Raw genomic sequence first — 14,718 nt, forward strand, 5'->3', positions numbered from 1 at the left:
TTGCACTGCCGTGGACCTCATGCCGGGAGAGGAGCTGTAGGGGAAAAACCCAGCTTGAGGGAAGGGTTTGTTTTCCACCATATCCTTATGTGAGAAGGTAGTATCACCCAGGCTTGGGTGGATATCCCTGGGGTCTAGGACCCCTCTCCTTTGGCATGAGTTCAGACAGATGCTGCTGCAGTACAGGGTTGCCTGTGCTATATTTCTTTTGCCGGAGTCAGCTCTCTGGCCTCCTGGCAATGACTACTGTAGGTTTCTACCAGGTCCTGTATGTGCAAATGTAGTTTCACCAGCATTTCTCCTCCTGCCACATCCTGCATCTGCTGAGAGATGTTGCAGGGGCTGGAGGTGGGACGGAGATGCAGGCTTCGGCCAGCACCAGGGTGCAGAGCAGGGTGCAGAGGAGGGATGCTCCCTCCTGCACCAGATCCTGGGGGCTTCTCCAGGCAGAGGTGGCCTTGGGGGATCATTTTTTTCCCCCACACTGAAGGCTGGTGAAGGCAGATTCTGTCATTCACCCACATCCCACTTTGCAGGGAGTTGGTGCCTCTAGTTCAGGGCTCTCGAAGCTGCCAGGAAAGATGGGATCAGCAGCTTTGCAGCAGCGCAATCCACTTGTGTCACGGCCCCAAAACCTAGAAAGAGCAAGTGAACATGATGGAGGCTCTGAGGTTGCTCTGAACAGGGACTTGGACCTGGTGTCCCTGTCCCTCAGCATCCCCAAAGCGGGACCACTGTGCTCTGCTGGGGCATCCTCAGGGTGGGTGACCCGATCCCGCTGGCCCTTCCTTGAGTGGGATTTGGACCCAAGAGCCTAGAGTGCATCCTGCTACTTGTGGTGCTGTCTGCAGAGAGGGGAGGGGTAGATTCACCAGCAGAAAAGGGCAAGAATAGGGTAAATTCATCAGGTAACTTACTTTCCATGAGCCATTTGACCAGTGTATTAATTATGAAGTAGTCTCCCTCATAGAGTCAGGTGGCAGTGCAAGCCTTCAGGGGCCTTTCCACTTAATTATAAATATTAATTTGCATGTCAGCCAGCCAGCCAGCACCCTCCCTGCCCCAGATTTTGAGCTGAGATTAGTCTGTCTCAGCCGATCCCTCCCTGTACTTGGCACACCCTGGAGCTGCCCTTTGCTGGGATGGCTTGTCTGCATGTACCTCTGCAACGATCCCTGATGGAACTGGCTGAGGGATGCTCAGTTTGGGGAGGGGGGATGAATCGAGAGTCAATCTGATCATCTGGGGGTTCAGCTTTTGCTTGGGGTCCCCAGCACAAAGCACTTTGCAGCACGCCCTGAGCTGTGTGTGCTGTCCCCAAGGGCTGAGGCTTCAGGGCTGCTGGTGCTGCTCCTGGTGGGGTGATAGGGACAGGAGTGGGTGCAAGGCACAGCCTCTGGCATGGACAGCAGAGGTGTAGTGGGTGCTGTAGTGTGTGATAGTGCCCGAATTTGGTACAGCCTCTGTGCTAGTAGAAGTGCTTTGTGTGGCCAGGGCCATTTGAGCATCACTCGTGGCTTATTCTTGCTAAGTTCCAAAGAGCAGAGAGTCAGTTAAAATGTGTGTGTTGTGTGTTGTTGTTTGTTTGGTTTTTTTTACTTTTTTTGCACACCCCAAGAAGAAATCCATAGGTGCAGGCCTTCAGCTGGAGGCCGAGGGCATGCGCTTTTCTCAGCTGCTGCGAGCTGGAGTGGTGCCTGAGGGCTGAGCATCGCTCTGCCAGCAGCCAGCCCCAAAGCCTGCAGGTGCGGCGGGCCCAGCAGGAGCTTGCCCTTCGCTCTGGAGTCTGTAAATAAATAAAATAAAACAATCATCCTGGTTGCAAACACAAAGCATTGGATTTTTTTTTTTCTCCCCCCCCCCCCCCCCCCCGAAAGCATGTTTTTGTCTGCCGGTGATTGCTCACTATTCAATTATACTTCAGGGGATTAGCATATATTTCCCATCCTGCCTCCTCTCTCCTTTTTCATTTGCATTCTTCCAATAGCTCCTCTCTGCTCTTTTCTCCACCTGAAGTCTCTCTTCCCCCTTTCCTCTGAAGAAGTAAAACTAACCCCTTTGCCTGGGTGACCTATAAAAACGCCTTCACTTCTTTTTTCTTCTTTTTTTCCTCCAGTACATATGATGAAAAGCATGAGATCATTGAGATTTTTATAGCCCAATCTGGCAGCTTTTTCAAATAACTTGGATGGTGAAATGTAATTTTAGTTTGGGTCCTTGCCTAAAAATAAAGAATAATTATTAGCACATCAGACGTGGATATTGTAAGTGATCGAAAAGGGTTTAAATTGTTCTACAGATACCGGAGCTGCCGCCCTGTGCCAGCACAAAGGTTTGTCACAGCCCAAGTCCCATCTCCATGCTGTGCATCCCGAGGAGCTGTAAGAAGCCCTAACGTGTGCCAATGAATCAGAAGTGGGTGTGCTAGGTGATACGGGTGGCTCTTTGCAAATTAAAAAAGAGGCATGTTTAGAGGGTTAACAAGCAATTAACAGGTGAGATGCTGAAGTTCAGAGCAGGAAGGTGTGTTTTGAGCATTGTGTATATTATTAGCAGTGATGTGGTGGTGGTGTCTGTGTGTACTAGTGAAGCCTGGTTATTGGGGAGAGGCAATCTCCGATACTTAGAATCACTGAAAGGCTTGGGAAAAGCAGGCAGAAGCCAGGCTTGTGTGCCTGGAAGCTTGCTTTGCTTTTTCCAGCCACCTCAATTGGTCTGAAGGTGGTCCAGGTCTGATCAGACCCTGCTCTCGGCGCTCTGGGATGGATGGGTTTGCCAGGAGCAGCTTGAGCAGTGCGTGCTCCCAGTGCATCTGCCCTCACTGGGAGCTGCAGCTCTGCCTGCAAAAGGATGCTCAGGCACCTGTTTTGTAGCGGTTGGTCATCTTTCTGTCATTGGTCAGGAGACATGTCTGCAGTGCAACCACCTCGCTCTGGTGATCTGTTCAAACCCCCTTCTAAAACAGCTTGTGATGTCCCTTGTCCCCCAGTGAGGACAAGGAGCATGTCACCTTGCCACACAGGAGTCCCATTCTTAGCAGCTAATTTAGAGCGCCTGGAAGTAGTGCCCTGAAATCGCCTGAACCTTGCCTGGAGGCTCAGCGCGACGGCTCCTGAGCCCTTCAAGCAAATCTGGGTTAGCAGAGGACTTTGCAGCCAGGGCGCTCTCCTTCCCTCCGCTGTGCCGGACCAGCCTTAGGTGATGGTCCTGCCCCAGGGAGGAGATGTGCGGTGGGGCTGGGACCAGTGATGGCTCCACCTCCACCACTCTGCCCAGCTGTGCTAGGCCACAGCTCCTGCTGCTCTGTGGTGGTAGGAGAAGGCTGTCGATCCTGCTCTGCTGCCAGGAGCCTTCCTGCTGGGCTTGTGTTGGCGAGCCCTCAGGAGAAGCACTGCAGCCTGTGTCCAGCCCAGGAGCATCCCTGGCCTCCTGGAGATGCTCCATCCTAGCTGGAGTCAGCACAGGGGCTGCAAATGCCTTTCCCCCGCCCCTTTGGGAGGCTGGTTGGACACCAGGTGTTGGAACATGAGGAGCAAAGCTGAAGGAGGGTCTTGGGGTCTCCAGCATGCCATTGGACACAGCGTGTCCTCTATGCTGGCGTTTTGGGGAGCACTGAGTTACCCTGCTCTCACAGGCAGGCTGCGTGAAAGAGATGAAAGCGCCTCTGCTCTTCTCTCTCCCACGTGTAGCTGAGTGGCCGTGCTTTATCATACTTATTGATTTTGATCTTACAACCAATTTAACAATGCAGCTCTCCCCAGCCTCTGGGTGCTCCTGACTTAATTAAGTCCCTCTTCTGCTCTCCCGTCAGCCCTGCGGGTAGTGGGGGCTGGTCACAGGCTGGGGAACAGGGACCTTGCCAAAGGAGGACAGGGGAAAGGGGTGGTGCTATCAAGGGTAAATGATGCCCATATACATCGGGGATAAGCAGCCTGGTACACGGGGAAATGTGGGGGATGCTGGGGCCAAGCTTTGCAGCTGACCCTTTGCGCTGGGGCAGGGAGGAAGAGGAGGGTAGGAAAAGGAGTTGAAACAATCGGGTTTGCTGATGTTAGAGCATTTTTGCTGCCAGGGTATCCTAGGAAACCCAACCGCCTTTCTGGAGGGACAGGTTGGTACCTGCCGTACCTCGGGGAGAGGGGGAGAGAAAGAGTGCTAATTGCTCAGCGCGCCAGAGAGCTGCTCTGGCCTGTAATTAGATGAATTAGTGGAACAATGACCCAATTTCCCTGGGTTTTTGGATTGCTGCAAACAACCCCGAGGTTGCTGCCTCTCTCTGTCCCGCTCTCCTCCCCATCCCCTGCTCCTCTGCTGCAGCACTCCCTCCTCCTCCTCCTTGCCCAGCATCTGGGGACTGAGCCCCCGATGGGAGAGGAGCCCACGAGCTCTGGCACTGCTATCTGTGCTCCCGTGTCTCTGCCAGCATCCCTGACCCGCGTTACCCCAGCAGGTACAGGGGCCTCGATTATTGCCGCTGCTGGACTTGATGTGCACCAGCTCCCTTCTGCCCCAATTTGTTTTCCAGAGATGGGCTTGAAAAAAAAATATCTTTGTGTTTTAAAGGAAAACCTCTGGAGTCCTTCCTGTGCCTGCTGGTTGCCTTCCAAGGTCATCAAACTTTCATTACTATAGATTTTTGAATGCATGTGAGGTTCTTGGCTCCTTGTCGGCAATCCCAGAGGTGGGACTCTAAGGAAGCTCCATATGTGGAAAAAGCCAGAGCAACTGATGGGTGGAGGTGTTGCCAGGGGAGTGTGGGTGACCCTCAGGGAAGTGACCCCCATCTCTGGTCCACGTGCTTGCTACCTGCCTGGAAGGCAGGTTAAACCTATGTAGGCACGATGGTATGGTGTTGGTAGCACCGAGGCCCCAGAGCGCAATTGTACGGCATAGGTGATGGCCAGTGCTGCGGCGTGGGGCTGTCCCTGGCCATCCTGGCATGTGGGAGGCATCGATGGGGGGCTGCCAGGGTGGGGTGGCCCCTAGGTGGCTTTGGCTGACCACAGTGGCCCATGAGCTTTGGTGCTAGCATCAAACAGGGCTTGCTGGCATGCGGGCTTTGGGAGCTGTTGAATCTCTATACCTACCCAGGGACACGGTCTGCCTCGTGGCTTCCTCCAGCCTGGCATGAGAACATGGCTCTTGGCACCGGGGTGGCTGAGGGCTTTGCCCAGGATAACTCTGCTCTCTCTCCCTGTCTGCCCACAGCATCCTTGCCACCGCTGGGACGCACTTCAACACCCACGTGGACCTGCGGACGCTGCGGGCTGTGCGTGTGCTCAGACCTCTGAAGCTTGTCTCAGGCATTCCCAGTAAGTTGGATGCTCCTGGTCCTCCCTTTGGGGTGTCCACACCCATCCCATTATGTCCTTCAGAGCAAGAGGGGTTCTCGTTCCCGTCAAAGACAGAGGGCGAAATCAGGAAAGAGAGGGAAAACCCTGCCACGTGGTGGGAGCTGTAGGATGGCAGCATTTGGTGTTCCCGGGTGGCGGTTCCCCCTGCCCAGCCTGCTCTGTGCTGGTGCAAGGCTGGGCTCGGCAGCTCACCAGGGCTCACCCGTGGCTCCGATTCCCTGGCCAGAAGGCAGTGGGTGGCTCCTTTCAGGACTGAGGTTTATTTGGAGGAGATCTGAGGATTTTTTTGCAAGATTTCATCTGCCAGCGTGGGGATAAATAAAGAAACTAGGCTGCTGCTGGCACTGGTCCTCCCATCCCTCCTGCCCTGGGCACGGGGTGGGTGGTGTGCTGGATCCATGCCCTGGGGGCAGTGAGGGGGACAGAGCTGCACGGGCCATGTCCCACAAAGTCCAGGTGGGATAAGGACAGGCAGGACACCAGGGGGAAGACCAGAACCAGAAACCAGCCCTCCTCAAGCTTTGCTTTGCAGCCTGGCCCTTCCTGCTCCCCCCAGGGTGGTGCTTTCCTCCATGGTCCTTCTCGGCCCTAAGGGATTATCCAGGCTGTGCTGGCCTCTTGCATCTGTCTGATGACTGCCCATCCTCCCTGCTCACTGGCTTCCTCTTGCTAGAGGTGGGATGGATGTGCCCAGGCAGGGGGTTTGCAGCACTGTGCTGAGCTGTGCTCTTTCTTTCCCCTTCCAGGCCTGCAGATTGTGCTGAAATCCATCATGAAGGCCATGGTGCCTCTCCTCCAGATTGGCTTGCTGCTCTTTTTTGCTATCCTCATGTTTGCTATTATCGGCCTGGAGTTCTACAGCGGGAAGCTGCACCGAGCCTGCTATACAAACAATTCAGGTGGGGAGAAGGGCTCTGCGCCCACTTGGCATCCCATGGGTGAAAAACAGCTGGGACGAGCGCATGTTGCTATCATGTGAAGCCCAGGGCTGAGAAGATCCTGCATTTTGCTTTGTGTGCGCCAGGCATCAACCGCTTGCGTTCAGGATGTCCCAGTTTCTTATGGAAGCAGTCTGTGTCATCCCTGGCTAGTCCCAGTGCGGTCTTTTGCTCTGTCCCAAGCCCGCCGGCATTCAGACCCTTCCCTCGCCTGTCCCCTGCCTCTCTCTTACCTCTGTCTCCTTTGGTTCTCTGCTGTGTGCTCGCAGGTGAACTAGAGGAGCTGGACCCCCCCCATCCATGCGGGGTGCAGGGTTGCCCCCCAGGATACGAATGCCGGGAGTGGATCGGTCCCAACGATGGGATCACGCAGTTTGACAACATCCTCTTTGCTGTGTTGACCGTCTTCCAGTGCATCACCATGGAAGGGTGGACCACAGTCCTGTACAATGTGAGTAGCGCTGCTCTGGGGTCTCTTTGGGCAGCTGGGCATGGGAATGTGGAGCTGGGGACAGTATTTCTGTGTGCTGGAAACCTGTAAGATCCTGAGTTTCCTTCATGATGGGGATGGGGTTGGTCCTTCCCATTTGGGCAGGAGATGGGGGACAGAGAGGCGTGTTATGTGTCTCCGGGCAAAGGGAGCTCGAAGGGCTTGGTCCCCATCTCTGGGCTGGTTGTGCAACCCATTGCAGAGAGCAAAACCTCGTGGACGTGGGCTGCAGCAAGCCTTCTGCTTGAGGGCTGTCCCTGAAGGGTATCTTTCCTTTGTTGTTCCTCCTCCTCCTGGGCTCCTCGGGGCAGCTCTGTATACGTGGATGTGGTTTCTGGCTACTGCACGTCCCCTCTCCCTGCAGACCAGGCAGCAGAGGTGCCTGCATCCCCATGGTGGCCTTGGAAAGCCCCGAAGCTGGGCTTGGCCCCCTCCCTGGGGGGCAGGGGCAGCATTTTGGTGTCCAACAGGGAGCTGAGATCATTGGTATTTGTGCTGCAAACATATGTCAGTGCTGATGAAGCTGGGCATGGCTGGGCTGAGTTCCTGTGGTTTGCAACTGCTTGAAGTTGCCGATGTCTGAGCCCTTGGGGTGCCCAGGGAGCAACCTGGGGGCAAAGCTAGAAGCAGGAATGAAGCTATGGGTGATCACAAAGTGCAATATCATTGTGGGTGATTGACTGTATATGTATGTTTTAGTTTTTGGGCTAGAAGTAACTATGCTAGTTCTGTTCCCAGCCTAATTTCAGCATCAATTTGGGCGTCATTGCACCGGGAATGTTTTTATACCCTGGTTCCCATAATGCCTGGAGATTTCAGTGGCATTGCCCTGCGGGAGGCAAATTGAATGGCTTGTGATGGGGAAACATGCTTTGATAGTTACTTCATTGTCAGCAGAAAGGGTGGCTTTTAACCCTAGGTAAAGGCACCACGCTGCCAGCATTGGGGCCCCCCTCCCGCTCCATCCATCCCAGGGTCCTTCTGGAGGTGCAGGATAGTGTGCATGGGTAGATGGACTGTGAAACCTAGACTGGGATGGAAAGGGGAGAGTTCATGGCAAGACTTTACCATGAGGATGGGGGTGTAAGGATCTTGCTGCTTCAGCAGGGGAATTAGGCATGATTGAACCATCTCAGTGTTCAGACTGAGAAAAGACCATTTCTCGACTGCTTCTGGTGTATCAATGGGGTTAGAGACTTAACTACAGCACCTATTGCCCAGGCATAGTTGAGTATAGCAGGAAAGGTGATTTTTCCAGCTTGGCAGCGTGGTTCCCCTGTTGTCAGTGTGGCTGGGCGACTGCTGCCTGCTCATACTGCTGTACAGCATCCCATGCATGCCCAGCGCTGCCCACGGCTGGCACCAGCAACCCGTCCTGCACCTTGTTTCTTGTGTTAATGATCATTTCTCTGCAAAAGCCGGGCGCTGCTATCATCGGCACTCCCTATTCCCTTCCTCCCTGTCCTTTGGCACCTGCAGCAATTAGCAGCAGTACTTCCCGTGCTAGAGCCTGGGTTGCGGTGTGCAAGGAGTCAGTGAGATACATGGACAGGTGATTTATGGTCTGAGCGACCTTGAGGGTTTGTACTGGTGGTTCCCAAAAAAGTCTGGTCTCCTGCTCTTTGGGATATCCTTACTGGGAAGACAAGCCAATCCGTTCAGTGTCCAGGATTTGATGGTCCACCATCTGGATCTTACTGGAGGGTAAGGATGGGAGATGCTGCTGGGAGCACTGAAAACCGTGCTCTGCAGGACCTGCCCTGGGTGATCCCTTGTTTACCACCGCTGCTGCTAAACTGAGGGCTCTCCAGGACACCTGGGGGGCCATAAGACCTGTTATCCAAATAATCTTCTCAACATCGGCAGCATTGCTGGGCAGACGTGCTCTGTCATGGTGTCCCTGATGGCTGGGACCGTAAGGTACCTCCCTTTCCCGCTCCTCTGCAAAGAACCAGTTATTACTTACCTGTAACGGAAAGGATTATGGACATTTCTGGGCTTTTAATCAAGTGAAGACTGGGGCCTTGGTATAGTAAAATCCTGCTGATTCATTCTGGGAGGCGGCGAGGGATGGACACTGTTCCCAGCACTGTCGAGCTGTGCCTCCTGCCCTCCCTGGGGATGCTGGCTGTCTCGTAGGGTGCCTCTAGATTGCAAAGGCTATGGATGCTCAGTCCTTCTGCTGCTTGGAGGCAGCAGAATGAGCTTCTGCCTGTTTTTTAATAGCAAAATGAGGCATACAGGTGGGGGATGTGGTCCCCGGGGGATGCAGGAGGAGGGCTGGGCAGGAGTGGAAAGCCACTGGGATGCTCTGCTGTCACCTTCATCACTTGGAGCAGCAAACCAGAGCAGGGTCCTGCTGCTAACCAGCATGGACCTTGCCTAGCACATGCCCCAGGTTTGGGGGAATCGAGGCGGGACTCTGCTTTCCCACCAGGGTAAAGAGATGGGAGGCTGCGTCCTTGCAGGTTCACACTGCAGAGAAGGAGATTGCAGGAAAACCACTTTAGCAACCTCTCAAAGAAATTGCTTACTATAGTATTCCCCTGTGTAACTGTATTGTGATTTTAAGACCCATTTTTCCACAATTTTACCAGGTCTAGAAGCATAGCTCCTGGAATTTGTAGATAGCATCACGAAAAGCTAATTGGCCTGGTGGTACTTTCCACATGTGTTATTTCATGGATGTGTTTGCCTTTTGCCTTGTTTTAATCAGCCTTGCCTGCGTGAAATGCTGTCTTACTAGGTAGAAATCACAGTATCTGTTTAAAAAAGAAAGAAAAAGCCTCAGATTGTGGGGTGTTATGGCTTTTCTAGCTCCCATCCCTGGGAGCCTGAAGGACTTTAATGTCTTTTAGAGGGGAGTTGTGGCTTTGTGGTTCCTGTGGCTGTCTCTGTGGTCCAAAACAGGGGCTAAGGAGTATTTTGCTTTTCTTCTTACACTGGAGCAGGTGCCCCTTCCCTGGGCTGGCTGGAGACCAAACCTGATTTCTGTAGGGACCAGAGGGAAATTTAATGCTGGCAAAGAAGCTCACTGTCCTACTTCTCCGCCTCTGCAGCCGTGTCGGCATCGGGTAGGGGCTGGGTTGCAGATTTTTGACTTTAAACAGTGATGCTGGGGTCTGGGCAGGGAGTGGCAGGGCTGGTGAGGGGCTGCTGGTGTGTGCCACGGGGCTGGCTGGACACGACACAGGCACTCAGTGGTGCTGGTGGCTTTGGGTGCTCAGTCCAGCTCCCCTGGTCCCAGAAAGCAAACAGGAGAGGAGTATGAATTCATAGTTTCCTCCAAAACATGGACTCAAGAGGCTGTATTTGTTTACTGAGACTAGTTATTTGCTTTCCTGTTTGGAAGTGTTCAGCTGCTGTGCTTGCAAGTAGTGAGGAAGAGCCCGGCTGGCTGGGAGATTCTACTTTTCTCTTTCCCCCATGCTGTCAGGAGCTGAGATGGGATGAAAAAGCCCAGTGGCAAGCATATGCTGGGGCTGTGGGCTGGCTTGGTGGGCTCTGCAGGGAGAGGGCTCAGCCCTGCCTGTCCCAGCTGGGTCCCTTGCCCCGAGCACTGCTCTTGGCTCTCCGGAGCCGGCAACGCCAGCCATGCAGCGCAGGAGCCCCAGCCCCCAGCTGGGCATTAACATTAGGTTAGTGTGGGACAAATGACGACACAAGTGCATGGAGAAAGCTGTTTATAGCTGTGGGAGCAACACAAAGATGGACAGATGCAGGCAGGGGAGCCAGGGCTGTCTGCGGCTCCTGCTGGCACTGCTTGCAGGGTCTGAGGCTGCTGCGAGGTACGAGTGGTTGTGGTTGCAAGCGGTTGCTGAGGTTGCATATGGTTGCAAGGGGCCACGAGTACAAGCATGGTCACATGTGTGGCTGTGGCCCTGGGCACCCTCTGCTCGCCCTGGGAGAGAGACTGAGCACTTCAAAGGTACAGCAGGGCCGGTGCACAGAACCAGAGCCTGCTGCATGGGGAAAGTGTTTCTCTGCCTGGATCTGGCTGTCAGGTTGAACTCTGGATCCTCATGTTGTGGCTTCAGTAAATTTCTGAGAGTTGAAGCAACCTGCAGATGGGGAGTGCCTGCACGGCAGTGATAACCAGCCTGCAGCTGGGCCATGCAAAGAGCCAAGCTGACTTTGCACAGGGCCATGGCTATTGGCAGCGATGGGTAAAAACATTTGCCTCCTAAGCACATGCATTAAAGCAGCACTGGAAGAGCATTCATGCTACTAATTAAAAATGCATTGCAAGGTGTAACGGGAGCTAGCTGGCTGCAGTTGCTTGCTGTAAACCCAAAAGGCCTTTTGTGGCAGAATCGGGACTATAGGGAAGCAGGAGGGCAAAAAGGTACAGAGAGCATCAGGTGATGCCAGGGCTAGTGCTGGGAGCCTTCTGGGTGCTGGAGGAGTACCTTGGTGCATCAGGAGGAGAGCGTTTGCTGGGGAAAAGAGTATCGAGTCCTCAGCAGCTTCCAAAATACCTACTAAAATGCAGTGGCTGTGGGCAGATCTGTGTGCCACAGCCTCAGGGGAGATGGGATGTGCAGGTCTTGTAGCCCCCTGCAAAACTTAACAGCCGCCTGCAAACAGCCAGGCAGTTGCAAACGTGCTTGCTAGGTGTGAAGCGCAAGCCGTGCATGCCGAGCCCGGCAGCAGAGGCTCTGCAAAAGCTGCTGCAAGGAAGGAGCTTCGCAGCAAGTGTGACTCAACCGCCACATGCTGCTAGCACGCCCGAGGTGCTGTGGCCAGGAGGGTGCAAGGGGAGGACGCCCTGCAGGAGCCCAGTGTGGCCCTGGGGTTTGGGATCTCCTCTAAATGTGGGGTGCTAAAGGGCTGAGAAGAATCTCACCATGTGCAGAGATCGGGGTTTCATGCTGCTGGGTGCGGAGCTGGGTTTTCAAAAGTTGGCTTGGGCTGGTTTCAACTGTGAAGCTCCAAACCTGAGATCTTCTGCTGGAGCCTGGTTTTCAAATGTGGTGAAATATCCATCCTTGATGAAATGAGGACTGTTCAGGCAGCCCTGATTCGGGGTGTTGGGAAAGGGAGGTGTGTTAAATCACTGGCTGTGCTGGAGCACGAGGATTGGAGATGGGTGCAAAGCTTGGCTGCCTTGCTCCCTGCCAGGTCCCCAGCTGCACTAGTCAAGCGGCCTTGGAGGGGATCAGAGCAGGGATCTGTTGCAAAACAATTACTCTTCTCTGGGTGTGTGTATAAAATTGCTCATTTCTTGTTGGCATAAGTTCTTCTCGGTGTGTCACAGCCATCCCTTGGGATGCTCAGCACTCAGCTGCTCTCCCTTAAGCACCTATGTGTGAACAGTGTGAGCGGGACCTGAGCATCACGCAGGTCTTGGTGGGTATCTCCTGTTGCCTTTCAGAGAATGAGGGCAGTGCCTGGCTTTATGTGGGGCAGCCAGGGGCCAGTGAAATTGATTCAACCAGAGAGGAGTTTGCTCAGACCTGAGATGAGCTGGGAAGCCTTCCTGAGCTCCAGCGCTTCCCAGAGCTGCTGTAGCTCCTCTGGACATTGGTGCCAGTCCCCTGGGGTCCCTGATTCCAGGGCAAGAGCTGCAGCAGTGCCAGCCATGTGCTGAGGGTTGTAGGGACTCTGCAGTGAGGGCTGGCAGGGCAAAGATCCCCCCATAAAAAGCACTTGCCCTGACACCACAGTGATGGGCAGAGAACACTGGAGGAGCTCAGCACGGTGGTCCCACAGCCAGGGGCTGAGCTTGCCCTGCTACTCCTTTGGGCACTGTGCAGGGTGAAGCTGGGAGTGTGGTGGCTCCCAGCAAGGAGCAGCGCTGGCTAGAGATGATCTCTGGGGAGGGGAGGAAGAGATGAGAGGGATGGTGCAAGAGGGGAACCACTTGGCTTTTTAGCCCTCTGTGCCCTGGGACGATGCCAGGCTCTCAAGCTGGAACACTTGCAAAGGGAAAAGGAGTTCCTCCTTATGTGTTTTAAATTAAAACACAACACACACAAAATATCCTGTCAGGGAGGTATGAAAATTTAATCAGCACCCTGTGCTCTTAGCAGCTCAGTAGCAAGCACAGATCTTAATGCCTCTGCAGCTATTCCTGGCGGCTCCTAGCCGTGAGGGCGAAGCGGGGTGTGCTGTGTGCTGGGCAGGGGGACATGGGGGGCTGCCAGAAAGTCCCTGGCACACGTGGCACCGCAGGACAGAGCCCCTTCCTGCTTCTTCCTCTGAAGCATTAAACACCGAGCGTTTAAAATGCAGTTGAGTTATCAGGGCTTCAGGGAGGAGACTTCAAATTCCAGCCCGAAGGTTTAAAACCTTCCAAACTTCATGGAACGAGCTGTTTTTCCCCAAATGGCTCCTGCTGGTGCCCGAGCTGGCAGCTCGCGTGCTGCCAGCCATGGGTGCTGGAGCTCATCCCCAACAGGCGTGTGAGCGGCAGCCAGCCTGCTTTACCCTCTTCTCCCTTTGGAAGAAACGGCTCTTTCTCTGCACTCAGCAAAGTCAGACCCTCGCTGGCTTGCCAAATGTTCCTGCATATTTTTTTGAATTTTCCCCCCCCTTTTCCCTCTGCCTGTGTGCGCTGAAATGACACAGCAAGAAACAAACTGTCTGCTGGATCCCCAGCTTTGCAGGCATGTTCTGTCAAAAGCTCCCTGCCCACACCCTCCTTCCTGCCCGCACGGGAAAGTCCGTCTGCTGGCAGGAATGGGGGGACCCAGGGGCTGGCAGAGGCACCGATGCTCCGGCAATGCCCAACAACTCCAGACTCAAGGAGAGGAGGTGATGGGAGGGTCTCGGTGCTGCTTGGCCCTGCATTGCTCATCTTCGTTAAGCTCCGGACCTGTAATTTCATTAGAGGGTTTGGTGCTGGAAATGGTGCCAATGAGGCTTTGTAAAGCTGTTTCCATGCATCTATGTTGGTGCATGTGCTGATGTGCATCCAGCTGGGCTTGTCAGGGGTATTGGGGTGAGTTGGGGACCTTGAGCAAGGTTACGTGTAGGTCTGTTGCCCCAGAGCATTGCAGCTGGAGCTGGGGATGTTCCTGCATCTAGGAATCATAGAATGGCTTGGGTTGGAAGGGACCTTAAAGTTCCAACCCCCCTTGCCACGGCAGGAAACATATCACGGGCCCTGAGCTGCCTGTCTGGGCTGGCAGCATGCTCAAAACAAAGCAGGGAATCCAGCCTGGCAATCACCGAGCTCCACTGAAAACCAGCCCCAAAGCTGATCCCATGAAAACCGTGCCCCAGTGCAGCGTGCAGGCTCCAGGTCCTGCCGGAGAGGCAGCAGCTGGCACGTGTCTGAGCCTGATGCTGAGGATCTGGACTGGGAACACTGGTGCTGCTTTAGCCGAGCGCCATGTCTAATGAAGGCTGCAGAGCTTTGCAAATATTTCATCAGGAAAAGTTCATCCTGCCTATGGGCATTGAGGGGGGTGCCCTCATCTGAGGCTGGGGAAGGTGCAGGAGGGGTCTGGGCAGGGAGAAGGTGGGGGTTTGGGAGCAGAGGTGGGAGCGGCTGAGGGGTCGCAGGGAGGGATGGCTGGGGGTGAAAGGAGGAGGGGGCACAGGCACGCGTGAAGACAGGGTCTGCAGGTGGATGCTGGGACATCTAGGTGCAATTTCTCAATGAAATACAGGAGAACAGAACAAAAATTGGTCTCAACACCTATTTCAAATGTTTTGAAAACACCTGATTTTTAGCAACGCTTCTAGCAATGCATTTTTTGCATTCCATTTAGAAAACAGAAAATTGAAATATATTGGATTTTTCCCTGTTTTCCCACTTCCCCCCATGCCTGACACAAGCATGCCCGTGTGCTGTGGGCTTTGCAGAGCATCCTGCACCCCTCTGCAGGGACTGCTGCCTGCCCTCAGCACCCCACGGCCAGTGACAGGCAGGGCATGGGGCAGGAGGTGCCCACCCTGCCTGGAGACCCTGATGCACGGCTGTGGCAGG

General features: G+C 54.4%; 1 protein-coding gene across 4 annotated transcripts in view; it reads left to right on the top strand.

The window, feature by feature from the left end:
- Positions 1 to 14,718, top strand: part of CACNA1E (calcium voltage-gated channel subunit alpha1 E) — a 150,284-nt gene that overhangs the window by 66,294 nt on the left and 69,272 nt on the right. For all 4 annotated transcript variants that reach the window (XM_055815156.1, XM_055815154.1, XM_055815155.1 and 1 more), the window contains exons 6-8: positions 5,209 to 5,312; positions 6,101 to 6,253; positions 6,562 to 6,743. In XM_055815156.1, coding sequence (XP_055671131.1) covers positions 5,209 to 5,312; positions 6,101 to 6,253; positions 6,562 to 6,743 — 439 coding nt within the window. The remainder of the gene's footprint in view (positions 1 to 5,208; positions 5,313 to 6,100; positions 6,254 to 6,561; positions 6,744 to 14,718) is intronic.

Source organism: Falco peregrinus, chromosome 10, assembly GCF_023634155.1.
Source record: "Falco peregrinus isolate bFalPer1 chromosome 10, bFalPer1.pri, whole genome shotgun sequence".
Taxonomy (NCBI): domain Eukaryota; kingdom Metazoa; phylum Chordata; class Aves; order Falconiformes; family Falconidae; genus Falco; species Falco peregrinus.